The sequence below is a fragment of the Bison bison genome, unplaced genomic scaffold (genome assembly GCF_000754665.1).
Source record: "Bison bison bison isolate TAMUID 2011002044 unplaced genomic scaffold, Bison_UMD1.0 scf7180017864302, whole genome shotgun sequence".
NCBI classification, from domain to species: Eukaryota; Metazoa; Chordata; class Mammalia; order Artiodactyla; family Bovidae; genus Bison; species Bison bison.
Window position 1 is genome coordinate 1,246,841 of NW_011494874.1, and position 11,991 is coordinate 1,258,831.

General features: G+C 40.7%; 1 protein-coding gene across 3 annotated transcripts in view; it reads right to left on the reverse strand.

Annotated features, from left to right (window-relative positions):
- RCOR1 (REST corepressor 1) overlaps positions 1–11,991 on the reverse strand; it is a 109,607-nt gene that overhangs the window by 31,718 nt on the left and 65,898 nt on the right. For 2 of the 3 annotated variants that reach the window (XM_010851328.1, XM_010851329.1), the window contains exon 2: positions 4,383–4,466. In XM_010851328.1, the coding sequence (XP_010849630.1) occupies positions 4,383–4,425 (43 nt within the window). In that variant the 5' untranslated portion in view covers positions 4,426–4,466. Of the gene's footprint in view, positions 1–4,382; positions 5,114–11,991 lie in introns of those variants that run through there. The other variant, XM_010851327.1, reaches the window with a different exon arrangement.

An 11,991-nucleotide genomic window follows, 5' to 3' on the forward strand; every position in this document is an offset into this window, starting at 1 on the left:
TATAGTGCAAACAGCCCTGGACGATGAGTAAGAGTCCTTTTTCTATCAGGAACTTGCAGCTAAGTCCATTTCACCACTTGTAAAATAAGAAGTATTTTTATAAATTCTCTGTACAAAAATATACATATACATAAATACTTAGAGGCACCGACTCAGTCCCTGAACACCACCAGACCTGCGTCCCAGTTCACAGTTCCCAATCCTGACTGATAAGAACTGTCTGATAAGCATCTTTAGAATACTGACTCGGGTTCCACCCTGTTTTGTAATGTATGTGTATAAATATGTATCTGTGTTCATGTTTATGAACATATGTGTGTGTGCATGGTCTAGTAAAGTATGATGTGTGTAGAGAAGAGCACATATGTAAGGATACAGCTGGGTTCATTTTCAGGAAATGAATACACTCAGATCAAGGAAAGAATCCAATGTACTCTTGATGTTATGGGTTTGTTTTTATAATGATCCCAGGTGACTATGATGAATCAATGAATTAGAGAGTAACACTGATGTGTAAAGAACAGTTCCCAAATTTTAATGTGACAGAAACCACCTCAGTGAACACAAAATTTTAAGGTTTTGTATTTTAAACAATTATGCCAATATCAGAACCACAAAAAGGAGGAGAAATGTGCTTTTTATGTTACTGTTAATATAAAATGAAGTTTCTAAATTTGTGAGTTGTGAATTTCAACCATGTAAAAGAACTTCCTTTCAAGCCCACCTCCAGCTGAGGGGTTATGAACAGGGGAGAAATGTGGAACCAAGGAAAGGGAGATCAGGCAGTATGGTCTCTGTGTGTGGTCAAGAAGGGCCCCCAGGGACACTTCAGCCATGCCCACGAGGAAGTGAGGGGAGAGCGCCATGGAGAACTCAGCAAGAGGGATGAGGACAAGGGGAGCGGGCTCTGGTTGCGTCCAGAGGGCAGAGGTGGGCTCAGACCCCAGGGCGCCTAGTGGCAACTGTCAGGTCTTCTGACTTCAACTTACAATCATCTAGAAAGTTGTGAATAGAGACCCCGACACGTTTACTATATATATTTCTATGAAAGTTTAGGCATTTACTACATACCTGTGAAACTTTCACTTATAATTTTGAAAACGGGTACTGAAGTCATATGACTTAATGCAGAAATAACTTTTTATATGCAGGTCCAAGGAGGGTTCTCATCCCCTAAAAGCTAAAGCTTACTTTAAAATCCCTAATTTGACATGATTTTAAGTTCTATATGTCCACCCTGTTGAAAGCGTTAATTTTTTTCTTTAAAGTTCGGCCAGCAAATTCCAACCTTCCAGTGTGGCTATCTTTGGAGAGGTGATGATTTCCGGTTTCTCTCACTGCCCGACCTCCAGATTCCCTTATAGGACCGAACCATCATTTCTGCCTTTGCCCCCTAAATATCATGTCATCATTTAATCATGTAATTTGCTACAATAATGTGTATAATAATACCCAAATGCCATTGTTCTCATCTATGCTACTTGGACTTGTCCACATTTCCTCTACATGAAATGCGTCTCTGCACATTTTCTAGGCATACTCCAAAGGTTGCATCTTTCCTTAAGAAGTTTTACTTAGACACACACAAGAGCAACTATGTAATATAAGTAATACTTTAAATATTTTCGTTTATTAAATCAGACAGCACACCAAGGGAGACCTGTGTCATAAGAGCTCAAACCAGAAATCTAGGCCAACATTGGCTACTAACTAGCTGAGGGACCCTAAACATTTGACCTAACTTTTCCAGATCCCAGGTTTTTGCAACTAAAAGGAAGCAGCTGGACTAAAGAAAATACACATAAATGATCTGTTTACATTTCATTGCCCCCCTCTTTGTGCATCAGAATATAAACTTCCTGAATCCCTCCCTCCTGGTACCTACCAGGCACACAAGACGGCTCAATAAAAATGTAAAGGAAATCAATTCTCACTGAAAAAACACAAATTCAATATAACCCTAATTGAGATACTTTTGGAGGAAATGTGCTTTTTAAAAAATAAGAATAAAAATACAAGAAGAAAAGACTAAACTATGGTGCACCCATACTTGTTAGTTTCAGTTCAGTCGATCAGTCATGTCCGACTCTTTGCGACCCCATGAATCACAGCACGCCAGGCCTCCCTGTCCATCGCCAACTCCCAGAGTCCACCCAAACTCATGTCCATCGAGTCGGTGATGCCATTCAGCCATCTCATCCTCTGTTGTCCCCTTCTCCTCCTGCCCCTAATCCCTCCCAGCATCAGACTCTTTTCCAATGAGTCAACCCTTCGCATGAGGTGGCCAAAGTATTGGAGTTTCAGCTTCAGCATCAGTCCTTCCAAAGAACACCCAGGGCTGATCTCCTTTAGCATGGACTGGCTGGATCTCCTTGCAGTCCAAGGGACTGTCAAGAGTCTTCTCCAACACCACAGTTCAAAAGCATCAATTCTTCGGCACTCAGCTGTCTTCACAGTCCAACTCTCATATCCATACATGACCACTGGAAAAACCATAGCCTTGACTAGCCGGACCTTTGTTGGCAAAGTAATGTCTCTGCTTTTTAATATGCTATCTAGGTTGGTCATAACCTTCCTTCCAAGGAGTAAGCATCTTTTAATTTCATGGCTGCAATCACCATCTGCAGTGATTTTGGAGCCCCCAAAAATATAGTCTGACACTGTTTCCCCATCTATTTGCCATGAAGTGATGGGACCAGATGCCATGATCTTCGTTTTCTGAATGTTGAGCTTTAAGCCAACTTTTTCACTCTCCTCTTTCACTTTCACTCTCTTCTTTCACATCAAGAGGCTTTTTAGTTCCTCTTCACTTTCTGCCATAAGGGTAGTGTCATCTGCATATCTGAGGTTATTGATATTTCTCCCGGCAAACTTGATTCCAGCTTGTGCTTCATCCAGCCCAGCGTTTCTCATGATGTACTCTGCATATAAGTTAAATAAGCAGGGTGACAATATACAGCCTTGACGTACTCCTTTCCCTATTTGGAAAGCTGTTGTTGTTCCATGTCCAGTTCTAACTGTTGCTTCCTGACCTGCATATAGGTTTCTCGAGAGGCAGGTCAGGTGGTCTGGTATTCCCATCTCTTGAAGAATTTTCCACAGTTTATTGTGATCCACACAGTCAAAGGATTTGGCATAGAGGCAAAATTAAGATACTCTAAAAATCTTAGATTTGAGATTACTTTATTCTTGCTAAATTTAGCATTACTAAGAGTAGTTGAATTTCCTGTGCTCCACAGAAGGTACTGTATTTTTAAAAAAAAGATCCTTTTTGGTCAAAATTAAACATTTCTTTACCATATGAGCTCTCTGCATCTTAAATGTGCAAACATGCGTGTTACCTGTACAAGAGGTGTACATTCAATATGCATCACCTCTAACTGTTACATGATGGAGGAAACCTGTTGACATAGACTGTAAAACACAATCTGGCAAATTCTGATCGAAGCTTGAGAGTACAGCCCTCATTCACAATTCAAGTTTCCTGACCAACATTTACCACTGATGCTTTCTAAGCCCTAACACATTTTAGAACACTGATTCTTATCCAATTTCTTTCAAAGAGCCCTTGAAAAACCCAGTTTTCTCCAGAAAACCATGCATAAAGCATAAAAAAAAAAAAGGCATGTGATTTCCAAGTTCACAAATCCCCATAAATTCTGTCCATGGACAACCCCACACACACTGAATAATTCTCAAAGAGGGGAATTTAGGGTTTTTTCTGTCTTTAAAGCTATGACAAAAACAAAAACTTTGAAAACAGCAAAGATTTATGGCAATGTATCAAATATAAAGTTATTCTTGCCTGATCATCTGAGCAGAGGGGACAGAAAAAGTGAAAAGGCAAACTTGGGAAATACAATTAATCTCACTCTAGGATCCCCACCCCTTAAAAGAAACCCCAAAGTAGCTCAGAATATTCATGCTCCCAAAATGTAAACACAAAAGAGCCAAGCTCTGCCTCTGGCCAGGCCGAACCCTACATCATGAAATCTGTTTTCAGTAAATGCATGTGCCCTCTGCAATCCTTCCACGAAGTAATCTTCTGTTCAACTTTTCATCTTTATAGATCTATAAATTCCCAGCTGAAGGAGTTATACACTGTATTATCATTTTCTTTCCACTCTGAACCTTTCCTTCTAGTTACTTCAGAATATTAGCTATTTCCGCATTTTACATATAAAGTAAATTATGAAACCATACTTTAAGAATCTTTAAATCATTATGACAGGATACAACAAAGAACGTATTTTCAGATTCCTCAAATTACTTAAAAAATGTAAAATAAATGTAATATACCTATAGACTTTTAGCTACAAAGGTAAGTCTAAAAGTTTGCAGTAAATAAGAAAGATGGAAGACAAAAGTGCTTTAAAACTTACATTTTGCTTCTGATAGATTTTGATTAGGTGACCAGACCAGCATTCCAAGATTGTCTCGTTCTTGACTGCGTCTTGCTAGTTTGGCTTGGGAGAAATAAAAAAAGAAAATTCTTATTAAAAATTTAGCAGACATAACTAGTGACAACTAACACCACCACTCTGGTCTGTTTTAAACCTCAGAAGATGATGACATCACCCAGCCACCTGAAATCTGCCCCACTGGAACCTGCGCATTTAACATGGGTGGGTGCAGGGGAAGAGTCCTGAAGTTTGCGGAAACATTTCTGCTTCCAAGTCTTCTTCTACCTAAACTTTTATTTATGTAACAAACAGGCACATATGAGGTAGGCGTGACTACTATTCTCATTTGCTAGGTGAGGAGACGAACAGGTCACTCATCTGCTGGGAGGCAGACCCGGACTGAGCTCACCTCAGCCAGGACAGCTGCAGCGCCTGAGGGTTTCGTCACCACGGACTAAGATGCTCTGTGCCCAGACGGGGACACAGAGAATGGAAGCTGATGCGGCACGGGAAGCTGCATGTGGCAAGTTGTTCAAGGATTCTTTTCAACTATGAATTTTTCACGTGTGCTTTGAATAACCTTACCCTTCACTGCCATTCGCGTACTGGGTATTTTAGTGATTTGACAGCAGGAATTCAAAAATTCTTTTAACAACTTTAAAAAAGAATGTTACGTATGTGTTTAGTTGCTCAGTGTCCGACTCTTTGCGACCCCATGGACTGTAGCCCACCAGGCTCTTCTGTCCATGGGGATTCTTCAGGCAAGAATACTTGAGTGGGTTGCCACGCTCTCCTAAACGGGATCTTCCCAACCCAGGGATTAGAGCCACATCTCCAGCACTGCAGGCATATTCTTTACCAATTGAGCCACCAGGGAAGCCTTTTAGAAAGAATAACCAACCATTTAAAAAGATTTAAACTGAAAGGAAATGTGTGAAGTGCATTCAAATTCTTAAAAATCTGATACAAAACAGTAGGTCAAAAGATATACAAATGACTCATACAACTGGACTGACCACAAACAACAGTCAAAAATTACAATAGAGACAATTAAGATGTCATCTTCAAAAGGTACAAAAGACTCAAGAGACAAAAGGCTCACTAATCAGTCTTTAGATTGATTTAGATCCAAACTCATTCATTCTAAAGACATTCTCTTACTTGACCTTTTTTTCTTTAAATAAATTCCTCTGAAACATGATGAAAGTTCTGCAATCTACTTCCAGAAAAAAATTCAACTTAAACACACACACCAATATAAACATACTTTCATAAAATTTATAGACTTGTTTAAGAATTCGTGCTTTTATGAAATTGCCAGATCTTTTAATCTTATCTTTTATATAACTTTGTATAACAACGTATTCTTGATTTTAATGAATTCCTGCACTTTTGCTAAAATCTGTGGGGCAACTACTTTAAAGAAAACTGATGGAATGGTGGGAAGGCAAGACTATGAACAAGGCAAGATTAAAGGTGGAATTTACCGGCTGGATAGGAACAGGGTGTAATGAACAGGGACACAGGAGTATGATAACAGATGGGAGTGATTGCTTTTAAGTCACTTTTTTATATGGTTTTTAAATACGGGTCTGACTTTTAGAACAATGTTAAGGCTACACAAAATCTAAAAGTAAAAATAAAGCCAACAAATACTTGTGTGGGGATGGACCAGACATGGAATACAGGCTTTTGGTATTTCAAATAAAAATCCAAAGTCAAACAGAAATAAAAGAATCCATGTTGAGAAAGCAGAATTAAAACTGTTTTTATTCATAGATGACATGATCACCTGTGTAGTAAATCTACTGTACCTACGAAAAGTTGTTAGAATGAATGAGTTTCGGCAAAGTTGCAGGAAACAAGTTGTTTCAACTCAATTTCTATATATGTGTGTAATGAAAAATCAAAATGAAAGAATACCCCTATTTAGCTGATAGATGTGATAGACATGGGTTTCCCTGGTAGCTCAGACAATAAAAGAGTCTGCCTGCAGTGCGGAAGACCGGAGTTCAATCCCTGGGCTGGGAAGATCCCCTGGAGAAGGAAATGGCAACACACTCTAGTATTCTTGCCTAAAAAATCCCCTGGACAGAGGAGCCTGGCAGGTTACAGTCCATGGGGTTGCAAGAGTCGGACACGACTGAGCAACTTTACTTTCACTTTGAGCTTCCCTTGTGACTCAGATGGTAAAGAATCTGCCTGCAATGCAGGAGACTTGGGTTTGATTTCTGGGTGGGGAAGATCCCCTGGAGAAGGGAATGGCAACCTACTCCAGTATTCTTACCTGGAGAAATCCATGGACAAAAGAGCCTGATGGGCTACAGTCCAGGGGGTCACCAAGGGTTGGACATGAATGAGTAACTAACACGTCAGAGTGAAGACATACACTGAAAACTGCTAAATATTTGAGAGAAACTAAAACTAAAGATCTAAGTAAATAAGATATATCATGTATATGGATCAAAAGACTCAAATATTAAGATAGCACTCTCCCCAAAGTGCTCTATAGATTCAACACAATCCCATCAAAATCCCAGTATACTTTTTTGTAGGAACTGACAAACATTCTAAAATTCCTGCTGCTGCTGCTGCTAAGTCACTTCAGTCGTGTCCGACTCTGTGTGACCCCATAGACGGCAGCCCACCAGGCTCCCCCGTCCCTGGGATTGCCATTTCCTTCTCCAATGCATGAAAGTGAAAAGTGAAAGTGAAGTCGCTCAGTGGTGTCCGACTCTTCGCGACCCCATGGACTGCAGCCTACCAGGCTCCTCCGTCCATGGGATTTTCCAGGCAAGAGTACTGGAGTGGGGTGCCATTGCCTTCTCCCGCAGGAAAATGTAAAGAACCTAAAATAGCCACAACTACTTTGAAAAAAAGCAAAGCTGGAAAACATACTGTCTGAACTGAACTAATTATGAAGATCCAGTAATCAAGACAGTGTGGTACTGGCACATAGAGAAAGAAATGGAATAGAACGGAGTCCCAAAACAGAACCCCTCATATAGGATCAATAGATTTTCCACAAAGGTGCAAAGGTAAAATTCAATGGAGAAAAATAATCTTTTAAACAAATGATGCCTGAACAAATGGATATTCATACTTAGAAAAATTAATAGATCTAGTCTTACCCTATATACAAAAATTTATTCAAGACTAAATATAAACCCCCAATTATAAAACTTGTAAAAAATATTTTTGATTTTAGGTTTACAGAGATCTTATTAGATAAACACCCAAAAGCACAATCCATAAAAGAAAAAAGTTTATAAATTGGATTCATCAAAGGTAACAACTTATTTTCAAATACTACTAAAGGGATAAAAGCCAAGCCAAAGACTAAGAGAAAATAATTATAAACCACATATCTGATAGAGACTTGTATCCAGAATATATAAAGAACTCTCAAGACTGAACAATAAGAAAAACCTCAACTGTCAAGGAATGGGCAAAAGATTTGAATAAATACCAAGCAATGGACAGGAAACACATGGAAAGGCATTAAAGACCAACAGTCATTAGGGAAAGGCAAAACCACACGAGACGCCACAACACACCTACTACAAAGTACGAAGTTCAAAGGGCTGACGATGCCCACAGGGGGCATAATGTAGAGAGATCAGAAGGCTCCAAGGCTGCTGGCGGAAGTGCGAAATGGTACTATCACTTTGGGGGAAAGCCCAGCAAACTTCCTAAAATTGCAGTATGTCCATTAAAAGGAATAAACCTCAGCAATAAAAAGGAATGAACTATTCAGGCACACGGTATGAACGAGTCTCAGAAGAATCCTGCTGAGTGAAAGCATTACAGACACAGAAGGGGAGGTGAGAAAGGATTCTCAGGTGCTGGACAGAAACAGGTGCTTATCGTTAAGAACCAACTGGTTTTAGTGTTCACAGACGTGCATATGTGCGCAGACATAAATACATTACTGATCCTGGTTTGTCCACCTCAAGACTCTAGACACAATGACAACCTAGTAAGAAAGTGAGCACATTTAGCTGTCAGACCTTGGTCTCTAAATATCGTTCTACAATAAAGGAAACTAGATCTCCATAGGAAAATGGTTGACTCCAGGCCTCGGAGGGCTAGGACAGGAAAAGTGTAAGAGAACCTGGAATATTCTGTTATGCCAGGAGGCAGCGTGCACGCTCAGTCACTTCAGTGTATGCCTCTTGCAACCCCATAGATCTTAGCCTGCCAGGCTCCTCTGTCCACGGGATTTTCCTCATAAGAATACTGGAGCGTGTTGTCATTTCCTCCTCTTCCCCACCCAGGGATCCAACCTGTGTCTCCTGCATCTCCTGCACTGCAGGGAAATTCTTTACTGCTGAGTCACTGGGGAATCCCAAGCGCTAGCAGAGTGCTCAAAGAATGATGGAATCTATCTACCACAGATCAAATCTGCAATAATCTGAGCAAAATAAATGATCATAATAAAGTAATACTCCATAAATCATGAAGTAATAATGATCTATGAGTCCATACCGACACAGACAAATGGACAGCATAAAGGCAAATGAGGCTACAACAGCCAGGCTAGAGCTGGATAACTTAGACCACCCCGCTCTAAGACTCACTATGTAGAACAGCACACGAGGCGGTGCGGTGCTGGTGAAGAGGCACACGGGCCAGTGGGCAGATGCAGACCAGAAGTAAACCCACGTAACTACGGCCAACTGATATGAAACAAAGATGCAAGAGCAACTCAATGGAGAAAGGATATCCTTTTCAACAAAGGGTACTTCAATAATCAGAAGGACTTTCTTGGTGGTCCAGTGGTCAAGACTGTGCTTCCACTGCAGAGGGCGAGGGTTTGATCCTAGATCAGGAACTAAGATCCCACATAGTGTGTGGTGTGACCAAGAAGTATTTTCTTTTTTAATGGATCTCTATATGCAAAAGAAGTGAAACTCGACCTATACCTCATACCTTACAGAAATTCAATTCAAAATGGATCTTAAATATAAACCGACTCTGTGCGACCCCATGGACTGTTCCCTACCAGGCTCCTCCATCTATGGGATTCTCCAGGCAAGAGTACTGGAGTGGGTTGCCATTTCCTGCTACAGGGGATTTTCCCAACTTAGGGATCGAACCCTAGTCTCCTGCATTGCAGGCAGACACTTTACCCTCTGAGTCACCAGGGAAGCCCTTTTAAATATAAAAGTAAAACCTAAAGCTACAAATCTTTTAGGAAAAAAACATGAGAAAATCTTCATGAACTTGATTACGGAAATCATTCTTAGATATAACACCAAAAGCACAATCCATAAAAGTTAAAAACAATAAACTGAGCTTAATAAAAACTCAGACTGTGAGAAGAACATCTGCGAAGCACAGCACCGGACAAGGACTTGTACCCAGATCATAGAAAAGACATTTAAAACACGACAGTAAGAAAATAACCCAACTTTAAAAATGGGCAAAAGATTTAACAACTGTTTCACCAAAGATGGCACATAAGCACATGAAAAGCAACATCATTAGCCATTAGGGAAATGCAAACTAAAGCCACGATGAGAAACCACTGTATAACTATTAGAACTTCTAAAATAAAAGAGACAGATAATACCAAGTACTAATAAGAATACGGAGCAACTGAAGCTTTCTGACAGTGCTGGGATCGGTGCAAAATCATAAAATCACTCAAGAAAAGTTCTGCAGCTTTAATCAGATACAACCATACTTAACGAATGACTCAACAATTCTACCTGACTATATACCCTACAGAGTTAACATACATGCATGCATGTTAAGTCGCTTCAGTCGTGTCTGAATCTGTGTGATCCCATGGACTGTAGCCTGCCAGGCTCCTCTGTCCATGGGATTCTCCAGGCAAGAATACTGAAGTGGGTTGCCCTTCCCTTCTCCAGGGAGAGTTAATACATGTTCACAATAAAACCTGCACACAATGACTTACAATTCACAACTGTCAAAAACTGGGGAAGAAACCCAAACGTCCTTCAAAGAGTAAAAGGTTAAACAGGCTGGAGAGGTTAAACACACGGCAACACCACCCAGCATTCAAAACACATGGACCACTGACAGCGCAGCAGCGGGGCCAGACCGCAAGAGCTCACACGCTGTGTGATTCCATCCACGTGACAGTCTGGGACAGGTGAAAACTACAAGGCAGGGAGGAAGGGAAGAGTTGTGCAAGGTAATGTTGTGAGGAGATGGAACCATTCTGTATCCCAGCTGCAGGGGTGGTTACATGAAACTACACGTCTTGATTCTCACAAATACGGACACCAAACACCAGTCCATTTCGCTGTATGCAATCTGAATACAAATACAACGCAAAGAAAGCAGTGCCATTCATTTCTGGACAGACACTGATATCTGCTGGAGGTGTTAATAACTCTGCAGCTGCTCTCTTTTGTTTAGTAGAGCTTTTATTGAAGTGTCATTGACGTACAAGATTTTTATAAGTTACAGTTGTACAACACAGTGATTCACAACATTCTCCTCGTTTAAAGTTGATTACCTCCCTACCTGGAGGGAAGCTGAAGAAAGACAAGGAAACTGAAATCATCAGTTGCCATCAAGGGAATTCGCACTGCCAGTGGGAATGTACATCGGTACAACTGCTTCAGGGAACGCTGGCAATGTATGAGAAAGCTGAAGCAACCAGCTTTGCTGCAACCAGCAACCCATTTCTAGATATAATACATGTATCAGTAGCAATGCTTTTCAAAGTGCAAGTTGGGCCAATTTACTGATTGGGTCCTAGTCAGCATTTAAAAAAAAAGAAAGAATAAGAATAGAAAACACCAGCATATTTTTCAAAGCTTTTAAGTACCTGCCTAGAGATTTCTTAACACAGGTATCAACTGGACTGGTTACAGCACCAGGCACAGAATCCAGCGTTAATCTAGGCGCTATAGCTTTGGCTATATGAGCTGACATTAAGTAAGGAAGAAACCCTCCATCCTGTGGGTGTGTTTTGTCTAATCACTGAAAGGCCTTACAGGGAAAACGAGATTTCTCTGCCTCAACACTGAGCCTCAGCTTCCTCCTGCAGGACCTGCCCTACAAAGTTCACATGTGCTGGGCATCCACGATCACAGAAGTCAATACCATAAAATAATGTCTAAACACTCACTCACACAGCACTGCTTCTGTTCCTCTGGAGAACTCTAACATGGATGGTCATTACAGCACTGTTTACAGTGCTATAATGCGGCAAAATCTTCTAAGTCCATCCACAGGAACTGGCTGAATCACAGTATAGATATCCAAAGGAATCAAGCACAGAAAAGAAAGGAGTCGAGCACTTCTTCAAAAGCCTGAACAGAGTCACCGTAACTCAGCAATTCCATTCCTAGGTGTACAGCCCAGAGAAAGGAAAACGTGAAAGTGAAAAGTGGAAATGTCAGTTGCTCAGTTATGTTCAACTCTTTGTGACCCCATCCATGGACTGTAGCCTGGCAGGCTCGTCTGTCCATGGAATTCTCCAGGCAAGAATACTGGAGTGGGTAACCAGTGTGTAGCCACATAAAAACTTGTATACAAACTTTCACAGCACTATTCACAACAGCCAAAAGCTGGAAACCATCCAAATGCCCATCAACAGGTAAATGAA